Source organism: Emydura macquarii, unplaced genomic scaffold (genome assembly GCF_026122565.2).
Source record: "Emydura macquarii macquarii isolate MOO-44397 ecotype Brisbane River unplaced genomic scaffold, CSIRO-AGI_Emac_v2 contig_2699, whole genome shotgun sequence".
NCBI classification, from domain to species: Eukaryota; Metazoa; Chordata; order Testudines; family Chelidae; genus Emydura; species Emydura macquarii.
Genome location: NW_027132836.1, coordinates 2,163,874 through 2,182,272, shown reverse-complemented (window position 1 = coordinate 2,182,272; position 18,399 = coordinate 2,163,874). Strand labels below are relative to the sequence as shown.

The 18,399-nt window shown below is 50.3% G+C and overlaps 1 protein-coding gene across 5 annotated transcripts; it reads right to left on the bottom strand.

Annotated features, from left to right (window-relative positions):
• Positions 1-1,115: 1,115 nt before the first annotated feature.
• ZSWIM7 (zinc finger SWIM-type containing 7) lies at positions 1,116-18,265 on the bottom strand. Of its 5 annotated transcripts, none has more exons than XM_067565862.1 (7): positions 17,894-17,998; positions 16,282-16,403; positions 15,471-15,569; positions 12,868-12,889; positions 8,515-8,617; positions 3,283-3,387; positions 1,116-2,241 (listed from the first exon to the last, which is right to left on the bottom strand). In XM_067565862.1, exons 3-7 carry the CDS (start codon positions 15,544-15,546, stop codon positions 2,125-2,127), a joined length of 423 nt encoding a protein of 140 aa, XP_067421963.1. In that variant the 5' UTR covers positions 15,547-15,569; positions 16,282-16,403; positions 17,894-17,998; the 3' UTR covers positions 1,116-2,124. The 5 variants fall into 5 exon arrangements, 1 of the variants encoding a protein (XP_067421963.1); XR_010923228.1 differs by lacking the exons at positions 16,282-16,403; positions 17,894-17,998 and adding exons at positions 5,997-6,946; positions 18,050-18,265 and having other exon boundaries at positions 2,213-2,241; XR_010923227.1 differs by lacking the exon at positions 16,282-16,403 and adding an exon at positions 5,997-6,946 and having other exon boundaries at positions 2,213-2,241; positions 17,894-18,028.
• Positions 18,266-18,399: the final 134 nt, after the last annotated feature.

Below are 18,399 nucleotides of genomic sequence, written 5' to 3'. Positions count from 1 at the left end.
GAATGGCTAAACCACTTGGTCCCTTGATGTGTGAGCAGCAGGGAGCTGTACTTAATGCCTGGGTATTTAAGAGGGCTCTGCTCAGCAGCTCAGGTGCACAGCCCCTGCTCTGTAAAACAGATGGGGCTGCAGGTTCTAAGAGGTGATGCCAGGTGATGGGGAAGGAGGGAAGGACGCACCATCACCCTAAGTGGGCGAGATGGAAGCCAACACCCTCTCCTGCCGGTCTTTGTAAAGCACGTGCTGGGAGGAGTGCAATTGCGTGATGTCTACAGCTGTTTGTCATTGGTAAATTTTACTTGAATAACGTCATAGGCCACATTGTGTTTCTTTTAGTTTCTTTTTTACTGCACTGCACTAAAGGGACTAAGAAAAAATTCCCTACTATTCCTTACACTGCACTTCTGACCTGATAGTGTCGATTTGGGAGGTTCCTGTCCATCAGCAGGTGCAATGGGTGTTCCTGGGACCAGCGGAAGCACTGCCTCAGGCGACTCTAACGGGCCCTTTTGCTAGGAAGCGATGAGAAGGTTTAGCTGCCCAATTCTCTATTAGCTTTGGGTCCATCCCGCCTGTTACTCACGGAAGGAAACAGGGTCACACCTGTGCAGCTGGGAGGGGTGCAACCCACTTTTGTCATTGCAACAAAACCCAGGAGTGCCCCCCTCATTGCGCCTTAAAACAAATCGCAGCCCAGCGGCAGGCAAGCGAGCGCTGTGTGCAACACACTAAAGCAGGGTCCCAGCAGGTAGTTAATGACGAGTGCCGGTTTGCATTGCAGGTCAGGGTCCACTACAAATGCCTTTTTATATACCTCTCAGGAGCCAGACTTACTTAGATGTTTGTCCCCATTTCCCTAGAATGTTTGTGCCACTGGCTTCTTTAAGTTATTAACGTAAGTGGTTTGAAAGAAACAAAACTGAGTGTTGAAGGCTTCTAAAAATGTGAATCCAAGTAAAAAAACGGCAGAGGAGCTCTCTGCACTGCCCATGTCTGTATCTGTTCACGTGTCACTTACCCCATCCTCCTGATGTACATAGGATGGATGGTATTCTCCACTTCTTAGGTGGACTTTGTACTTACAGTAACTTTGTTATTTACATAGAGCGGAAAGATTTAAATTTACCACTGAAAACAACCTCAGTCTGCGCCGTGTCATTTCTTTGGGACATGCCTGTCCGCTAGGGGTGTTAGCTGAGAACACCCCATGTTTGCAACTGGGACAGATACTGGTGGGGCCCCGCCGAGCATCGGCCAACAGACACACAGCTCAGTATGGAGTGGGGCTGAGAGTTGTGCTGGGGAGGGGACACGCAGTGTCTCTGTCCTCACTGTGTCTTTCAGGGTAATGAGCCCTGCTTGGGCTTAGGGCACAACTGCCCTGGCCATCACAGGTTCCCCATGCGTACACAGTCGCAGCCTCAATTGGAGGTAGAAGCTTTCTGCCAATTTTGTAAAATTAGACGCTGTTTCTATGAGTTATGGCACTTTGTGTTTGGCTGGGATACCCCATACCATTTAAACATCATGTTGTACAGAAAAACCTCACCATGAGCATTGCATCTACATCCCTGAGGATGATCACCAGGTATGTGCCTACCATGGTAGCAATGACATTTTTCTACCTGTTGGGTTACCCCTTAGTGACCAGGACGGGTCTGGACTGATAAAAGGCCAGCCCCACAAAGGCATGTTGGGGGAAAGAAGCTACTAGAAGAGGTCAACTCTGCACTAGGGAAGTATTAGTAAGGGCCAAGAAACCACCAAGGAAGCTGTGTTCAGACCCCCACTATCCCAAACAAATCCTTGCTGCCCAGAAATCGTTCATGCTCTCTCAGCAACCCATCAGCTAGTGAGAGGAAGGGGGCTAACTCCACAAAAATCTCAGCCATGAGATTTCATGACATGCTTTCATGTTATGGGGCTTCGTAACATTTATTACAACACAACAGCGCAGGGCTGCGAATTAATTTCCAGCCTGAGTTCACCTGGGAGGAAAAACTAACTGCCTTGATCAAAAAGCCTGCTTGGCTTAGGGATGTTAGTAATGTATTTGTAGATGCACCTCAGAGGATCCATGGAGGGGTGGCTGGAGAGAGGGTGTCTGCACATGGTCCGAGTCCTTCATTCTTCTTCCTCTTCCTCTGCCAGTAGGATGCTTGCCAGCTGCTTGTCTGAGACAGACAGCTCTTGGCATGCACCCGTGGCTTGGCTGAGGTATGTGGCAAGGATGTGCTTACACTGCAAGATACAGAGTGTGAGCAAATTAGCAATAGAAGTGATGCACGAATGGCAGGCTGGCTGCAACGCTGAGGTGTGGCCGGGTGGGGTTTAAAGAAGGGCTTCCCCCACCATGTTCCAATCTCAGCACAGAGAACATGGGCACAAGCTGGAGAACAGGCTAAGGAATACTGCACCAGGCAGTCGATGGGCCCAGGTCAATTCTGTAATCAGGGCAACACTCACCCCGAGCTTTTGGTATAGGCAGCCTGGTGGCTCCGACCTGCAGCAGGGCCCCTGGGTAGCTTGTGTGCACCGTGCCAGCTCCCCTCACATACGGCTGAGGATACCACAAGGCCCAAAGCACACTGTGTCCTCCAGTGAATCAAAGACCAAGGCTCACGAATGCCTGCCCCACACCTGCCATTGCCAGGAGCAACGGCTGGTCTTTCCTCCCTGGCTTAGCTCCTGCAGGTTCTTGCCCAAAGCCACGTGGTTCCCATGTGACGAGACCATGTGCTTGGCCCCTCTATTTGGAGGGCAGGAGATGGAGGCAACAGGACGGCTGCTGTGACCCGGCTCTCGGGATGTTACATGGTGGTCTCACGGGCCTTCCCTGTGGGGAAGTGAATTATGAAGGGCTGCTGTGCCCTGCACCCGTATTACCATCAGCCACCGTATCCTGTTCCACTCCCCTGCAGGCAAAGACAGTGGACGTCACTACAGATGAGGCTCCCCCATGGCATCCACTAGAGGCTGGTATAACAAAGGCAGCCTTATGATGAGTCCAGGGGCCTCCCCCCCCGATCTCTATAGTCATACATAGTAACGCTGCATTTCAAACAGCCAGCACCACGAACCTGGCTGCTCACGCACGACTCCTGCCTGTCGGACCAGGGCCGGGGTGGCCTCCGATTGCTCCAGCATTTCAACACTTATGCATTTCCTCCCTTGCCCAACCAGGTACATGAAATACAGCTCAGGGAACTGTATCAACGGCATGGCCCTTGGCGCACAGCTCCCATGCTAGCTCCCCCCGCTCATTAAAGGCAGGCAGCTTACCAGCAGGCTGTCATTCTTCCGCAGCACGAAGAAAGCAAATGCAGGGCACGTGCAGAAGTGGCAGGCGGCATAACAGGTGTACAGTTTGCCTGAACTTCCGAGGACCTGGAACAGACAGATTCACAGACTGGGCCTCAGAAATGGGGACTTTACCTAACTCCCTGTCACTCACCACGTCTGACCCACTGCCCCAGCTGCCGGCAACCTGCAGCCAGATAGGGAGACTACAGCCGGGGACACCCGGAATCCGGCACGTGGGTGCCTGTGCTTTCCTTCAGGAACCTCACCTCGTGTGATTGCAGGAGCCTGGCTTCCCCGGCTCCTCTCTGGCCTATTCTGTGCAGGGCTGCCAGTTCAGCTCCATCAGTGCTACCCCAGAGCGAGATTCGCGTAGACAGAGCTCCCGCCTGAGGCTGCTGTGTATGCACCGGCTCCCCCCCGGGTGGAGCTGAACCCATAGTGGGAACATTTCAAAGGCAGAGAGGCCAGCATCAAGCCTGCCTAACAAGAATAACAGCACCGGGTGCCATGTGATACTTCAGCGGGCAAAGAAGCCATGAGCCAGTGGCCAGCCTGGCTGCTGATTGTCTCGAAAAAGCCGTCAGACAAATGCCAGAGGTAAGCGGCTGGCTGGTGCTCTGCCCAACTAACTTCCAAGTGGCCACAGCCGGCCCCAAAGTCCCAGCTGCCCCCAGAGCTGTCACAGTGGCTTACCTACTTATCCACAAATGCGCCCTGATTTACAACCTGTGCACTGGTGATGGGGGCTGCAAACTGGGCAGCAGCTGGCCCACAGCACGCCTGGGCGCCAGCTGAGCTTTGCTGCCCACGGCTGCTACAACGGAAGAGACCGCTGCTGCCGCCAAGCATGTGGCCCCCCTCGCACCAATGCGGAGTGAAGAGCTCCAGCTTCTCAGCAGATGGAGAGGAGTGTCAAACCACTCAAGGCCACCCCAGATCTTCAGACCATCCAGCAAGTTCCCCGGGGGCTGGACAAACCTCTTGCATCTTATGCCAGATGAAAGCTGGAGTGGAAACAAACCAGAAGGGCACCCTGGCCAGGGACTCTTCTCCTAGCCAGCTGCAGTGGCTGGAAGCCATGAGGGGGTCGGGACATTTTACTGCCACAAGCAGCTGCAGTTGTTTGGATTTCAGTTTTCTTGAACAAAGCAAGCTCAGGTCTCCAGAGAAGGGGCCTCACTCTTTCTGTGCTGGGACTGCTGCTTCTGCGTTCCTTTCCCATACGCCGTCCCTTTGCTGGGGTGGAGGAGACACCACCAGTGGGGATTACGCCCCAGTTTTAGGGACAGAGGGTGACAGAGTGTGCAGCAGCTAGGCAGAGGCGGGGCATGTTTTCAGGGCAGGGAAGCAGACAGGCAAGATGCGCTGTTGGCCGCTGCTGGGATTGACGTGCGCAGCCTGAAAAAGCCATCCCAGAATCTCCTACTTTAACTGCCAGCAGGCAGGGAAACGGCTTGTAGAAGGTGCTGCACAGTGTAAATCTGGCTACAACGGAGGTGCCCCAGTTCCTGAGATCCGAGGCCAGTCCAGCACTGGTTATGCCTAGGCAGCATTCAGCAAGAGTCTAGTATCTGCCATGCAGACTCAGGAAGGGGGCTTGAACTAGCTTTAATGCCAGGGAAGTTCAATAATTGGCCCAGGCTGGTGTCTCTGGCTCCAGCTTTTGTTAGGTAATCCAAGGAAAGCTGGAACCCCCTCCACTAGTTGTACCCATAGCCAACTGTACAAGGTTCTTTAGACGGCCTGGGTGGGGGAATCTCTCACCGACCTCCTGGGTGGGCAGCCTAGACTATTAGTCTGCGTCACAGAAATCACAATCAGTCAAACCAGGCTCCATCCTGGGCTCTTTTAGATCCACCCAGCTGCTGGGCTCAGGCTGAAACCCCCAGCACAGCCCCACTGAAGTCGAAGGTCTCGTCTGCTCTTAGGAGTGTTAGACTGGTACGTGCTATGGGGTGAATTTAACTGCTTCGGTTGTACTGGTGACAGAGCCATACTCCCTGCGTGAATGCTTCAGTTCCAGCATAGGAAGGGCCTTTTCCAGCATTAGCTTATGTTGCTGTGGAAGGGGTTTAAGCCACTCTTCTACTGGACTAAGTAGTCCACATGGGGTTTATGTCGGTATAGCCTGTGACACTTTGCTGTGTAGACAAGCCCTAAGGAAGAGAGGCTTGGAGCTTGGGCCCTGACTGGACCCAGTGACCCCACAAACGCTCTGTGCTCTAGTTCCACAGAGCAGCAGGCTTTGGGTCCCAGCCACACACACGAGACAGCATCTCCCCGCTTCACAGTGAGCAAGCTGCAGAGAGCATCTGAAGTGTGCACACTGATACCCATCTTCAGGAAACCACGTTCCTTCTAGCCTCCTCCCACCGCCAGCGCTGCTCCCCTCCAAATCCAACGCTCTGCTTGCCACTCTCAAAGCAGCTGTCCCAAGAATGCCTCTGCCCCAGCTCCACTTTCACTGCCACCCACACGCCGACGGACCGACCATGCCAGGGGCTGCCGCAGTGTTTTACTTGGAAGCATTCGTCTCTCATCTCTCTACCCACCTCTCCCCCATCTGGTTTTTGGATTGCTTCCCTGCCGGGCAGGGCCTGGCCTCTGGTGGGGAGCAGAAACGGTAACCAGGGACTTGTGTTTACACCATGGAAGACACTGGGCTTTGATCAGAGACTGCTTATTCATCTCACCTGCCCCCAGGCTCCTATTCACTCCACACACTGTGTTTGTTTCACTTGCAATAAGTTTGTTATTCTCTGTCCCATTGAATTGTTTTCCTGCAGGACTAAGTATTTTGATGGTGACTTTCCCTCAGACGAGTTCAGAGGCTGCCAGCATTGTAGGGTTGAGGATTTCCCGCTGGAAGCTGCTGTCCAGCTTAGGAAGTCCAGGAGTTTCACTTTCCTCTTATTAAGGTGGAATCTCAAATCCACAAGCCAAGGTGCCTCCTTTTCCACGCTGCCAAAACCAGAGGTCGCCCTGCTTCCCTCATCCTGAGAAGCTGCGCCGTCTCCTCACGTCATTATCTCCAGTCCTGGGGTCAAGGGCTGCTTCCCAAACTCCCAGAGGCGTGTACATCCCCTGCAAGAACTCAGAGACTGACCAAACAACCAAAACGCAGTTTCCGGGAGAAAACCACCATCGAGCCCGTGTCGTACGTGGAGCCAATGGAACAAGTAAAGCTGAGAGCTGGAAACTGACCTCAGAGACAGGAGCACATATCCCGCATGCATGGTGAGAGTGATGAGGATTCGGCAGACACATAGCCAGGCGCTGCTGTGGGTCCCATGACGGAAAAAACTCCTGAGCACAAAGAACCAAGTCAGATGGGTGTCAGTTTTTAAGCTTCCAAATCTTCTCTTACTAGGTATGTCCATGGCATGGATAAGAGGTGGAACCCAGCACAGGAAGCAGGGATAGCTTGGTGCTGGAAAACTGGCTTCACAGGCATTTGAGGAAAAATCACTGGACTTATGTTCAGCTCCAGCAAATGCCAGGTTCCCGGATCATCTGGCAGCTGTGACTGCAACCAGTGTCTCGTTAAACAGCACCATATGTCTAAGCCCAGGAGCTGCAGAAGATGTTTCCACATGAGCGTTTTAATCAGTTTACAGACTGGGGGGCAGGCGGCCACAGAATTCTAGGAAATTAAAATTAAAATCTAGTTAAACAAATAATCCAATAAAGATGCAGGATGTGAACGATCAAAACTAAACAAACAGATCCGAACAAGAGCTGCAGGGAGAAAGGGAGGGATGGAACAGGCTTCAGATGCCCAGTCTGAGCTTAACCCTTAGAAGAGAAGTATTTGCCATCGTGTCCAGTCGAGGTGATTGGCTTCTCTTCTACAGCCTGCAGATCTCCCCTCATCGGTCACGTTGGGCGTGCTAATCAGTGCCTAGACTCTGCAACATTAAGAGCCGCACAGACAATTTGCCAGGATCCCACCTCTATTTGCATATTTTTTAAAACCCCAAATGAATGCTCAACGCTTTGCCACTGGCTGGTGCTTGTGTCTCCGCTGAGCAATGACGAGAAAGTGCTTGTGGCTGTCACGAGCGGGTTGCATGCATCCCCATTCTGGAGCTACAGGGAGCTGGGTTAGCTCACGGGCTGTGGCTTAGGTGAGCACTAGAAGAGCCCTTCAGATGAAGACAGCGGGAAGGAAAAGCGACTTACGCGGCAGGGAGCAGTATCAGGCATGTGTCCAGGAGGAGGCTGTTTCTTTCTGAAGCAGAACCCAGGATGACACAGACCACAGGCAGCTGTAGGGAGGACGACTGGGGATGCCACTCAGGGCTGCTCTGACAGCAAGGGCGAGTTTGTTGTTCTTTAGGGGTGCACTGAGCCTGGTGCAAGGTGCTGCACTGGCAGCAACGGTGACGGAAGCCCTCTGTTTACCCCACCCCAGGCACAGCATGGGGAGTGGCAGGGCAGGCTCCCCACACATCAGTCCCTTCTGCTGACAGGTCTCAATCCTGGCCCTGGAGGAACCCCCTCTGGGGCAAAGGCACTTCCATCACCCCGGCGCAGGGAAGCCAATTACGGTGGTTTCTGTGATACAGAGACTTGCTCAAGGTGAGCTGCCCACGGATTCAATTCACACCAGGCCCCAACAGCTTCCAGATGCAGCAGATTCCCTCTGCTTGTCGTGAATTTACTCGTCCATCACCCCCAGCTGGGCAGGGAGTGACCCCGTTAGTAGCACACCCAGCTAGACACAGCATTCAGGACAGCGGGGAGACAGACTGTGATGGGCAGAGACGGGGCCCTGCTAGAGGGACAGAGGCGATACAGAATGCTGAGGGATTTGATGTAAATAAAACTGAACTCGGTGATCCCTGGAAAACGTCCTTCTAGCACTGGTACCTATAGGAACACAGCCAGCTGCCAGCTCAGCTCAGACTAATGGTCTTGTCCCTGGGAGTAGCTGGCTGCTTCTCAGGGAGATGCAATGCCCCGAGTGGGCACAGTTCTATGCCACGGAGATTGCATTATCACTCAGCACTGTCGCTCTCCTGCACCATTTTAACATGCGGTGTGTTTTCCATTTCACGTCCCGATCTGCCTACGGGGGATCTGAACTAGTCATTGCAGTTCCGTATCCTACGTGGTACGGCAATATCTTTCCACAGGGCCACATGGACACACAGCCACTGAAAGGGGCAGAGAACTTGAGAGTGAGGCAGGAGAAAGCATGGTCCATACCTGGTACACGGTCCTTCCACTAGGAGACATGACTCGGGTGACTGAGTGTTGATCTACCAAATCCAAGGCCGCCACAGCAGATGAGCCAAATATGAATTTCAGCCTAGAAGAGAAGAGGTCACTGGGTCAGGCTATGTTGCGAAGGTATCGCCCGCTCCTGCTCCTCTTGAAATCAATGGGAGTCTCTGATGGAAGCAAGATTTGTCTCTTCAAGGCCATCGAGCCAAACAGAGCCCCAGGGGCCCGTGGCCAGAGATCCCCACTGCATCTCTAAGGTGCTATGCAAAAATCACTGCACCACTTTCATGTTATATGCTCAATGCCCCCAAACAAAACCTATTTAGGAGGCCATGAAGCACATGGGTCATTCTCTCGCCCTTCTTCAGGTTCTCTAGAGTGACTGCCAATCCCAGCCCCAACTCCAGGAGACAAGACATCGTGCTTAGTAACTGCAGCTGCTGGAACATGGGGCTGTCTCTGGAGGGACAGATCCCAGCCCGAGAGGATCATGAAGTTTTAAGATTCTCTGGTCTAGGGTGGAAGAGAAGAACATGAGAGGGACATGGCCCAACTGTCCATCCCAATCACAAACCATCCCCCAAAATTCTTCAAAACTCCCAATAAGATTTAATTTAAAATAAATGTTTTAAAGTTTTTTTTCTTTAAAATTGATGGATAAAAGGGAGGACACGTCCCTCCTCCGGTGTTGTGACCTGCAACCCAGCAGCACTGGCCAAGTGTAAGAGGCCCAGAAAGCGAAATGGTCACTGTCTCCAACGAAAGTGAAACAAGGAGCATAGCACTGGTGACGTGCACATGAAATTTCAGGCCCAGTCCTTGAACGGATACAAGGCATTATCAGCCACACAGGTAAGGGTCTGGCTTTAATGGAGGATTTTTAACTTGATAATATCCCTTTAAGGACCATTGACTATCACAAGTGGGGCATGAGAGAAAGGGGGACAGGCAGGCGCTAGTATTGCTGGCACCAGTGCAGTAGCTGGCATTTAACCCCCATGACAACGAAGCCTGCTCCGGGCAGGGGCTAGAGAACACCTTGGTCAAAACCCATAAACAGCTGCCTTGTCTCCATGACCCCTCCCTGCAGGACACGCCGGTAAGAAAAGCCTAATACAGGGCACTGACAGAGGAACCAGGCTCCAGCTCCCAGCTGCCAAAAGGAAGAGCAAGACACCCATAGGCTGCACTCCACTCTGACAACCAACAGAGCACCATCACGCTGTCAGAATGGGTATCTGTGAGGATGCAGACAGGAGCAGCATTAGAAAAACAAAGCATGTGGGTGTGGGGAAAAAGAACTGGTGCTTCTAGCACACACAGAAGCCTAAGAATGCCTAGGGGTAACTGTCCCAGGTCAGACCATCGGTTGGTCAGTCAGTCTGGAATCCTGCCTCCACCTGTCACCAACACCCAATGCTTCGTATTATGGAGGAAATAAACTAGTCCATTGTGCAACAGGAGGTGGGGCGAGGGGGGACGCCTTCCTGACCCCAGAAGAAATTAGCTCGTGCCCTGAAGCATGAAATTGGATTAGTTTACAATGGTTGTGTCATAAGCTGAGAGTCGTAACTGAGGTGTAAATCAGCGCTCTGCTTCTCCCCAAAGCAAGCTGGGAAAGTACGTGGCTGAAGGCCAGGAAGGAATACTTCATCCTTTCCCATGCATTTGGCTAAGCCCATGTACAGTGACAGTCTAGGGACGTGATTCGTCCCCTATCAGATGCTTCCTGCTCATGCCGGACACAGCCCAGGGTCATATTCCAAGCATTGGAGATGACTAGAGTGAGAGAATCTATCACATAAGGAAGCACCCTGGTTTAGCCCGTTTGACGTTGCCCCTGCTATTCCATCGGAAAGGTGTAGCAGGGCAGATGCTCCTGACCTCAGCGGGGAGACTAGAGTTTCTGTTGTCCTTTTGACATGTTTACATTTAGCACCCTGCAGAAAGGCTTTTATCTCCTGATGGTGCCATTAGCATGTGTAAGACGTCACGTAGGGCTATGATTAACTGTGTGCCAGCTATGGATACCCGAGTCCTTAGCCTATTGTCCAAACAGCTCAGAGGCTTAGAAGTTATTTTGGATCTGTACACCCTGCTGGTTTGAATGAGTTCCAAAGAGTTCAGCAGTAATAAAGATAAGCTTTATAGACCTTTTATCCACAGAGAAAAATCCATGCAGCCTGGATCAGACACAAAGGTAAACAACAAGGAGATATGTATGAAGGAAGAGATTTTTAACAACAAGAACAGAAGGAAACAGAAAAGCTTCTTATTCTCAGAAGACACAATCAAGACACAGAGTTCAAGACAGTGATGTCAGCAGCACAGCTCTGTGGTGTCAGCAGCAGAGCTGACCCAAATCTCTACGTCAACCCCATGGATTACATGCCAAACAGCCTGACTTACTGCTGGAGGAGAGGCAGAAATTCGAAGCAAATAGGGAGTGATTTCATCAGAGGAGAGGGTAGGCAGGTGGGGAAGGACTCCCAGGGTGACTCATTCCTTAACGATTAGATTGAGGATTGGGATCGGTTGGTTTTAGTGAATTTCACTGGCTGTTGCAGTTTTTGGAGATTCTTTTTTTAAATATAGTTTTATCAATGTACGTTTTTGTACTGGCAGGAAATAAGTCAGAGGCCAAGTTGAAATGCAGTGCCTGCAGGAGGCCAGAGCCAGCACAGCTTCAGGAATACAATGAGAATGTTGCTGAGCCAGAGGACATTGGTGGTAACTGGGGAATGGGGGGCTGACAGGGGAGAAGGGACGGGGGGCAGTAGTTAATAATCAACAGCTATTAAGTTATCAATGGGATTCCACTAAGTTAACTTCACTCAGTTTTCAATGACATTTTTTTCCTTCCTCTTCACTTTTAGACAGAAAGAAATCAACTGTTCTGACACCTATCAATTAAAATCGAACTCTTCCAAGCCCAGTTATGATCTATGGGGGACAGGACGCCATGGAGTAAAACCCACGGTATCTTGCAACCTACAGAAAACCAGGGAGATGCTTACTAGTAGACCTGAGCGAATAATTGATTTTTCAGTCTGGGGGTCAACCTCCCCCCTCCCCCCAATTTGATTCAGTTCAAGCCAAAACTGATTTTTGTTATTGGTTTTGTTTGGGTTTTTTTTAAAGAAGAAGAAAGCCCAAACATTTGTTTCAGGTTGAACAAAATGTTTCATTTAACCTCAAACCTTTTTTTGGTTTTTCATTTTGGGTCATTTTTGTGTGTTTTTCATGCCTTTTTTAATTAGCTAAATTTCTAAATGAGGTGCCACTTCAAAACGAAAAATCAAAATGTTGCATTTCGAAACAGTCAAACCAGTCCATTTTGACTTTTGAGAATTTTCCCCATTATTTTTCAGATAAGATTATTCACAGAATTCAATCCCAACTTGCAAATAGTTTTGATGCCCCCAAAAATGAATTTTTCAGCAAATTTCCCATTTGTCAAAAACACTTTGCTCAGCTCCACTTACCAGTGTTACACTGCAAAGCTAATTTTCAAAGTCAGTGAGATCTGACAGATTCCCTGCCTAGCCCAAACCACAATTGTGTCAGAATGCAGCATCACAGTGTGAAAGTAGAAGTGTCTTCTCCGCTGCTGCTGCTGCTTCTGCTCCAGCATTGCCACAGATCAACAAGGCGTGCAGGCTCTGTGTCAGTTGGTTTTTTGGTTATGGCCATTGCTGGGTTCCGGCTGACACATTCCCAGGCTCAGACAGGGATGGTATTAATAGCCAACCCTGGCCTTCCTTTCCCGCAGGCATCTTGGTAGCAATGGGATTCTCAGCATGACCTTCAAGGTGCCAGTTATTTTGTGTGGATACATCTATAGGCTCCTTTCTCTTTCCCCCTTTTACCATCACATATCTCTCTGGCTTGGACAGACAGGAGAACACGAAGACACTGCTGTGCTCATAACTACAGCAGGAGATGTGACACTCTGGGGGAGTGGTTTGGAAAGAATTAATCAGAGAAAAGTTTTGATTTCACTGGACTCAGGTCTGTTTACACCTGGTCTGAATATGACTGTAAGACTCTGGAGAGACCTCCTAGGTGCCTGGATGTCTAATTCATCCTGGCTTAAAACGCTTTACAACACAAGCTCATATTGTGGCTGGGAGACACTGGGGAGCCTGAGGAACCATCCCTCCACCCCAGATAGGATGCTTGGCCATCGAGTCCCACCACCTGCTACAAATTTAGCTACATTTCACGCAAAATGCCTGCTGGTCAAACTGGAAGAGACATGAGGCAGCAGAGGAAGAAAAGCAAACGATAAGTGCCCTCTAGGAATGGGCAAGGAGCACAGCAGAAAGTACTTACGCCAGCAGGAGATCATCAGGAACTGTAACAAAAAGACAAAGAAATGTAATTTTACCAAACATTTTGCAAAAGAGCCTCTGAAATCAGAGTCAGAAAGAGGCCCCATGGGCTCCACTTTATCCATCCCCATAGGTCATGCAGGGTTGTCCCCTACAGTGATCAATCCAGCCTCCCTAACCACAGAGAGACATAGGAAGAAGTACAGTGGTTTGTTAGGGAAGAGAATTCCCCAAACATGACGCCAATGGTGATGGCGTCACAATCAGAGACAGATGCCCATAGTGAAGAATGACTCTCCTACCTCTCAAAGCACAATAGGTAGCCCCTGCTCACCTAAGGTTCTCTCAGATTAAAAACACGTGGACAATGCATTAGGAGAAACTCTGTGGCAAAAATGAGTGTTGACTTTTGCTGACAAATAGCGGATGCTGAGCTGGAAGGGTTTCAGACTAGTCATCCACAGAACCAAATGCTCCTTAATCTTGATATGCAGCATTCTCCACTATTCCAGTCCTGGCCCCTCTCCAGCCTCAGATCTCAACCCAGATGTGCACAGCTGAGCAGAAGCCAGTTACATTATGCTGGGCTCTCCCCAGTTAATATAGTCACAAGAGTCTCCCAATTCCATTGAAACATTTCTTTTTAAACCAACCTGCCAACCAACTGCCGTTCCTTATGTAGGTCATACTTATAAACAAAACTGTGTATGTTACTTCGTATATGTATGACCTACATTAAGTGAAGACATTTTAAAAAATGATTCTGAGCTGCAGTGACTAATTTTAAAGAGAAATATGGAGCCACAAATACATTTGCTTTTCTAATATCCTACTTCTAAAAAGGGTAAGAATGGCCTGACGGTTTTACCAACTTGCCTGTTACATTAACAGCCTGGTTTTAAAAGAGTAAATATTTATTTGCTTCCCTTGCAGCTTTATCTTGGAATCAAACTGTCATTTAATAAATGTATAAATTCTAGTCTTTTAACAGTGCTCTTCCTTTCCCAGCAGTCTTGGAGGGCTCAAATGGTTCGTTGATTTTGATTTTGTGCATAGAAAGATACCTCCTTTTAACAGGAGCATTTGTTAAAGTGAATAATTACATTAAAAAAATCCTCAACCTGTTTTACTGAACAGTTTAGGCCCGACCCTGCAAGCTGATTCTTTGGTTACCACTAATGGGATTCAGGGCGGGGGCAGGGGCCTGCCCACATGGATGTCATAGGGGGACTGGGACTTTAGATGATTACAACTGTAAAGATTTTAACTATCTTATGTATTCTCCATGGCTGATGCTGTTAATGGACGTTTCCACACTTACTCAATTTGGATAACAACACTAGACTGGTCAATTTCATTTTCTGGCTCTCATGTCATTACCAAAATTCCAAGGGGGAATTTACATTATAAATCCCCCCCCCCCCTTTTTTTTGTTTTGTTTTCATATTATGTTTCTACAAAATCCTTTATAAAACAGAACAAAGTCGAACCAGATCTTGGAACTAAAGTAACTAGACAGTATCCATAATGCACTTACACTGAGCTCCGTAAAGATTGGTTCGGTCACTGGGGCAGTTTTGATGCTAACTAGCTATCCAATGCCATTCCTTTAAATGGGATGGTCAAATGCTCTTCCTCACATTTGGGCTTTCCCATATTTCTGCTTCCTTTGATTCTGGCTTCGGCAGAACATATTCTTTAAACAGACACTCCATTTCTGCAGGCGCCACTTGGACTATTTGCCACGTAAACACATACAATAGGATTCTTTCAGTGTGGGTTACAGAAATATCTAAGTAACCCAGCATGCAGTGAATAATAATTGTTCCACACTAGCTTCTATAACTGACCAGGATCTAACTGTTGGCTTATTCCTCTTACTCCCTGCTGAAAATGCAGCAGATCATAACCCAGAGTATAGCCCCCTCTGCTGTTTAATTGGGAGAACTGTCAATTTCTGTACAGGTTCTGTTTTGTCCCTGGCTTTTAAGTTTGTGAGACTGTGAGCACACAGAAATAGCAATAGCCATGAACCTGAATTCTGGGTAATGATATGCAATTAGCATCCCCATTTAAGATTCTTATGTCCAGCACTGTCTCCACAAGCCACTTTGAAACTGAAGCAGAGTTCCTTCGAGCTAACTGTGCAGCCGTGAACAATGATTTCAACCTATTAGATCCTCAGTGAGATGCTTAGGAGTAAATATGCTATAGCCTACATGTTCAAAAGCAACTAGGGATTTTGGGGCATCCAATTTGGGTTACTTTAAAAGTGCCTCATTTTCAGAGGGCAAGCGCTCAGCATTTTCAGAAGCTCAAGCCCGTTTAAGTTGTTTCAAGGCCATATGTTCCTTAGACATCACAGGCCTCGGAAGATCTGAACAAGATTACATTGACCTCCTGCCTGAATCCCAGAAAGCTATGATATATTGGTATTAATAAACCACCACGGGTGACCATGTCTCTTTACAGACAGACTGTGACACCATGGGGCAGGGGTGGGGTTTTTTTTTTTCACATAGGATCTCCAAACTTTTCAGTGTCTTAGCCAGGCTATGATTGGACCACAAACACCTCAGTATAACTCTGCTTTTCTCCACATACCATGCGAGGTCTCCTGGAAAGCCTTTTTTATCTCTTTCAAAAGCTCCTCTGCCACTGCCGGCAAAGTGGCCTCCATCTCACTCGACACTCAACCAAACCCTGGAATCAAAACAGCAGAGAGCAGGGAGAAGTTGGGAAATCATTAGAGTCACCACAAATAGAGTAAATAAACAGAGACAGTTTATTAAGGAGAAGCCTGATTTCAATCCCCAGATGACGCCAAAGGAAGGGCCTGATTATCTATCAGCATTTCTTACATTGTGTTTTAATCACATTTTCTTAAACTCAAGAGTCCTCTAAGATTTGTAAAGCATGACACAACTTCATCCCCAATTGCATAGGGCACTAGTAACTGCATTACATCCTTGTGATAAAATACAGAAACCGCTTCTGTGGAGAAGTGGTATTAGCATTTAAGGTTGGTTGTTTCAGTTTGTTTTATTGTGATTTAGCTGCTTATACAAGATAGGGAAGCAAGCACTAAGTGACAAAACAGCTGTCTATGGTGTGTGGTTTTTACAACACTGAACATAGAAAGAACAGAGAAATGTAGAAAGCCCAACTCAGTAGGCAGCTGAGACTGCTATCTGTGTATGGTATTTACATGACACACCCCCCCCCCCCCCCCCATTACCGTAGTACCTGAGCGCTTCAGAATCTTTAATGGATTTATCCTAACAGCAGTGTGAGGTCAGAAAGTGCTACTATCCCCATTGGGAACTGAGGGCCAGAGACACTCAGTGACTTCCCCCAAAGTCACACAAGGCACAGCAGGGAAATGAACCAGATCTCCCAAGTCCCAGACACGCACTCTCACTGCTGGCTGGGCCTTTCTTCCTCTTCTCCATCCCTCTGAATTCCAGGCAGCTGGCTCAGCCCCTTTGAGCAGATGTAGGAGAAGGCCTCAGGCTAATGCCAGCGCCAAGCAGCACTCTTTGAGAAACAAAGAAAAGAGGAAAAACAAAGAAAACAGAAAGATAAGTGGGGCAAACCAATGAGAAAGAAAGGGGGGATAAATGTAAAAAGAAAAGATAAAAAGGGGGAAAGCAAAGTTATGGAAATGAAGGAGAGAGAGAAAAAATGGGGGACTGAAGCACCCAAGAGGGGTCTCCTTGTGCTGCTGCCTGGGAGCACTAAGCCCAACTCAGCCCCCCCAGCCTGCTCCTCTAGATCCCAAACAGCACCACATCCTTGCCCTCACCACCGAAGTGCTTCAAGTCTGGTGGGCTGGTCCCCCTGGCACAACCTCATGGGATGGGAAATGCATTTTTTCAGGTCCACCCCCTGAGCTTGCTTCAGTGCTGCAACTAGTAACGAGTTCCCTCCGGTGCCTGGCAGGGCCCCACCCACCTCTCACAAAGAGCACTGTGGGAAATGCAGCCTAGCACACAGACGGGAAAGTAAGTTAGCAATGGGCTTGGGCTTGTGATAGCAGCTTACACAGGACAGGGCAGAAGGTTGCCAGAGCGCACCCATGGCTGCCAAAGGCCTGCCCTGGAAGCTCTGGCCAGACTGGCAATCTTGGGCCCCAGCCAGGTTAGAATTGCCCAGGGCACATTGCAAGTTTGGGCCCCCCGCCCCTGAGGTGTTGTGGCTAACAGAGCATTGCCAACCCCAGACACACAAAAATCATGATTCAGCCCCGCCCCCTGCTAAAAATCAGAGACTAACTTAATACCATGAGATTTAAACAAAAGGGGGGAGGGGGGTGTCTTTTTACTTTGCGTTCTGATTTCCGAACCACGTATACATTGTCGAGGTTTTCTCCGCCCCAGGGCCACGCAGCACAATGATCACAGCGATGACAGGTGCTGGGACGTGGGAACTCGTGCACTACCCGGCTGATGCTCCGCTGGTCACCCAAAGCTCCAGCCCCACAGCCCCAGTCTCTCCAGGCCAGCCGTTCCCGGGGGGGGGGGGGGGGGGGGGGAGGTGCCTGTAAAGCGACCCCGGTTCCACGAGAAGCATCGTCACCAGCGGGGCAAAGCGGAAGGGAAACCGGGTTATCTAGAGCAAAGGCAGCGGATGTCTTGTTGCCTGGCAACGGCTCCAGAGACAGGAGAAGACAGACTGTTCTCGGTCACTGGTGTGAAGAGGCCGGGTCTGCAGACCGGCGGGCGGGCGGCAGCTCCTGGGCTGGGCCCTCCGGAGACAGGAATGGGGCGGTTACCAGAGATCAGGCACCCCCCGCCACACGTCAGCACCTAGCACCGCACGTGCCGGCTGCCTAGATATCAGCCGAGCAGCGGGACGACCTCGCTGAGGGGAGCCGGGGAGCCCCGCGCTAGGCCTGGCAGGTCCAGGGCAGCAGCAGCTGTGCTGTGGGGCCACAAACGGGCCGGGCCCAGCCCGCCCAGAGCGCAGCGCAGCCCAGCACAGCCCCTCCTCGCGCTGCGTGAGCCCAACCGACCGGGCGGCCTTACCCAGAGGGGGCAGGGCAGGCCAACTGCCAGTGCCAAGGCTCCGTTCAAGATGGACCAGGGCATGCTGGGATGGGACACCCACAGGCCGCTCCGCGGGGCCGCACGGCATGCTGGGACATACCTTCCTGTGGGGCCGCACGGCATGCTGGGACATACCTTCCTGTGGGGCCGCACGGCATGCTGGGACATATCTCTCTCTGTCAGGTCGCACGGCATGCTGGGATGGGACAGGCCTCTCTCTGTCAGGCCGCAGGGCATGCTGGGACGGACCTGTCTCTGGGGCCGCAGGGCATGCTGGGAAGGGACAGGCCTCTCTGTGGGACCACCTCAAACTCCATTTTGGGTTTTGGTGACCCGCTCAGTCTCTCCCCGCCCCGCCCCCCTCCACATGACCTTTTAACGTCACTTCCCCTTGGGCATATTCCTGGTCACATGCACTCAGCGCGCTACTTCCGCCGGTCAGGTCACGCGACGGAGGGTAATACGTCACTTCCGCCTTCCCCGTC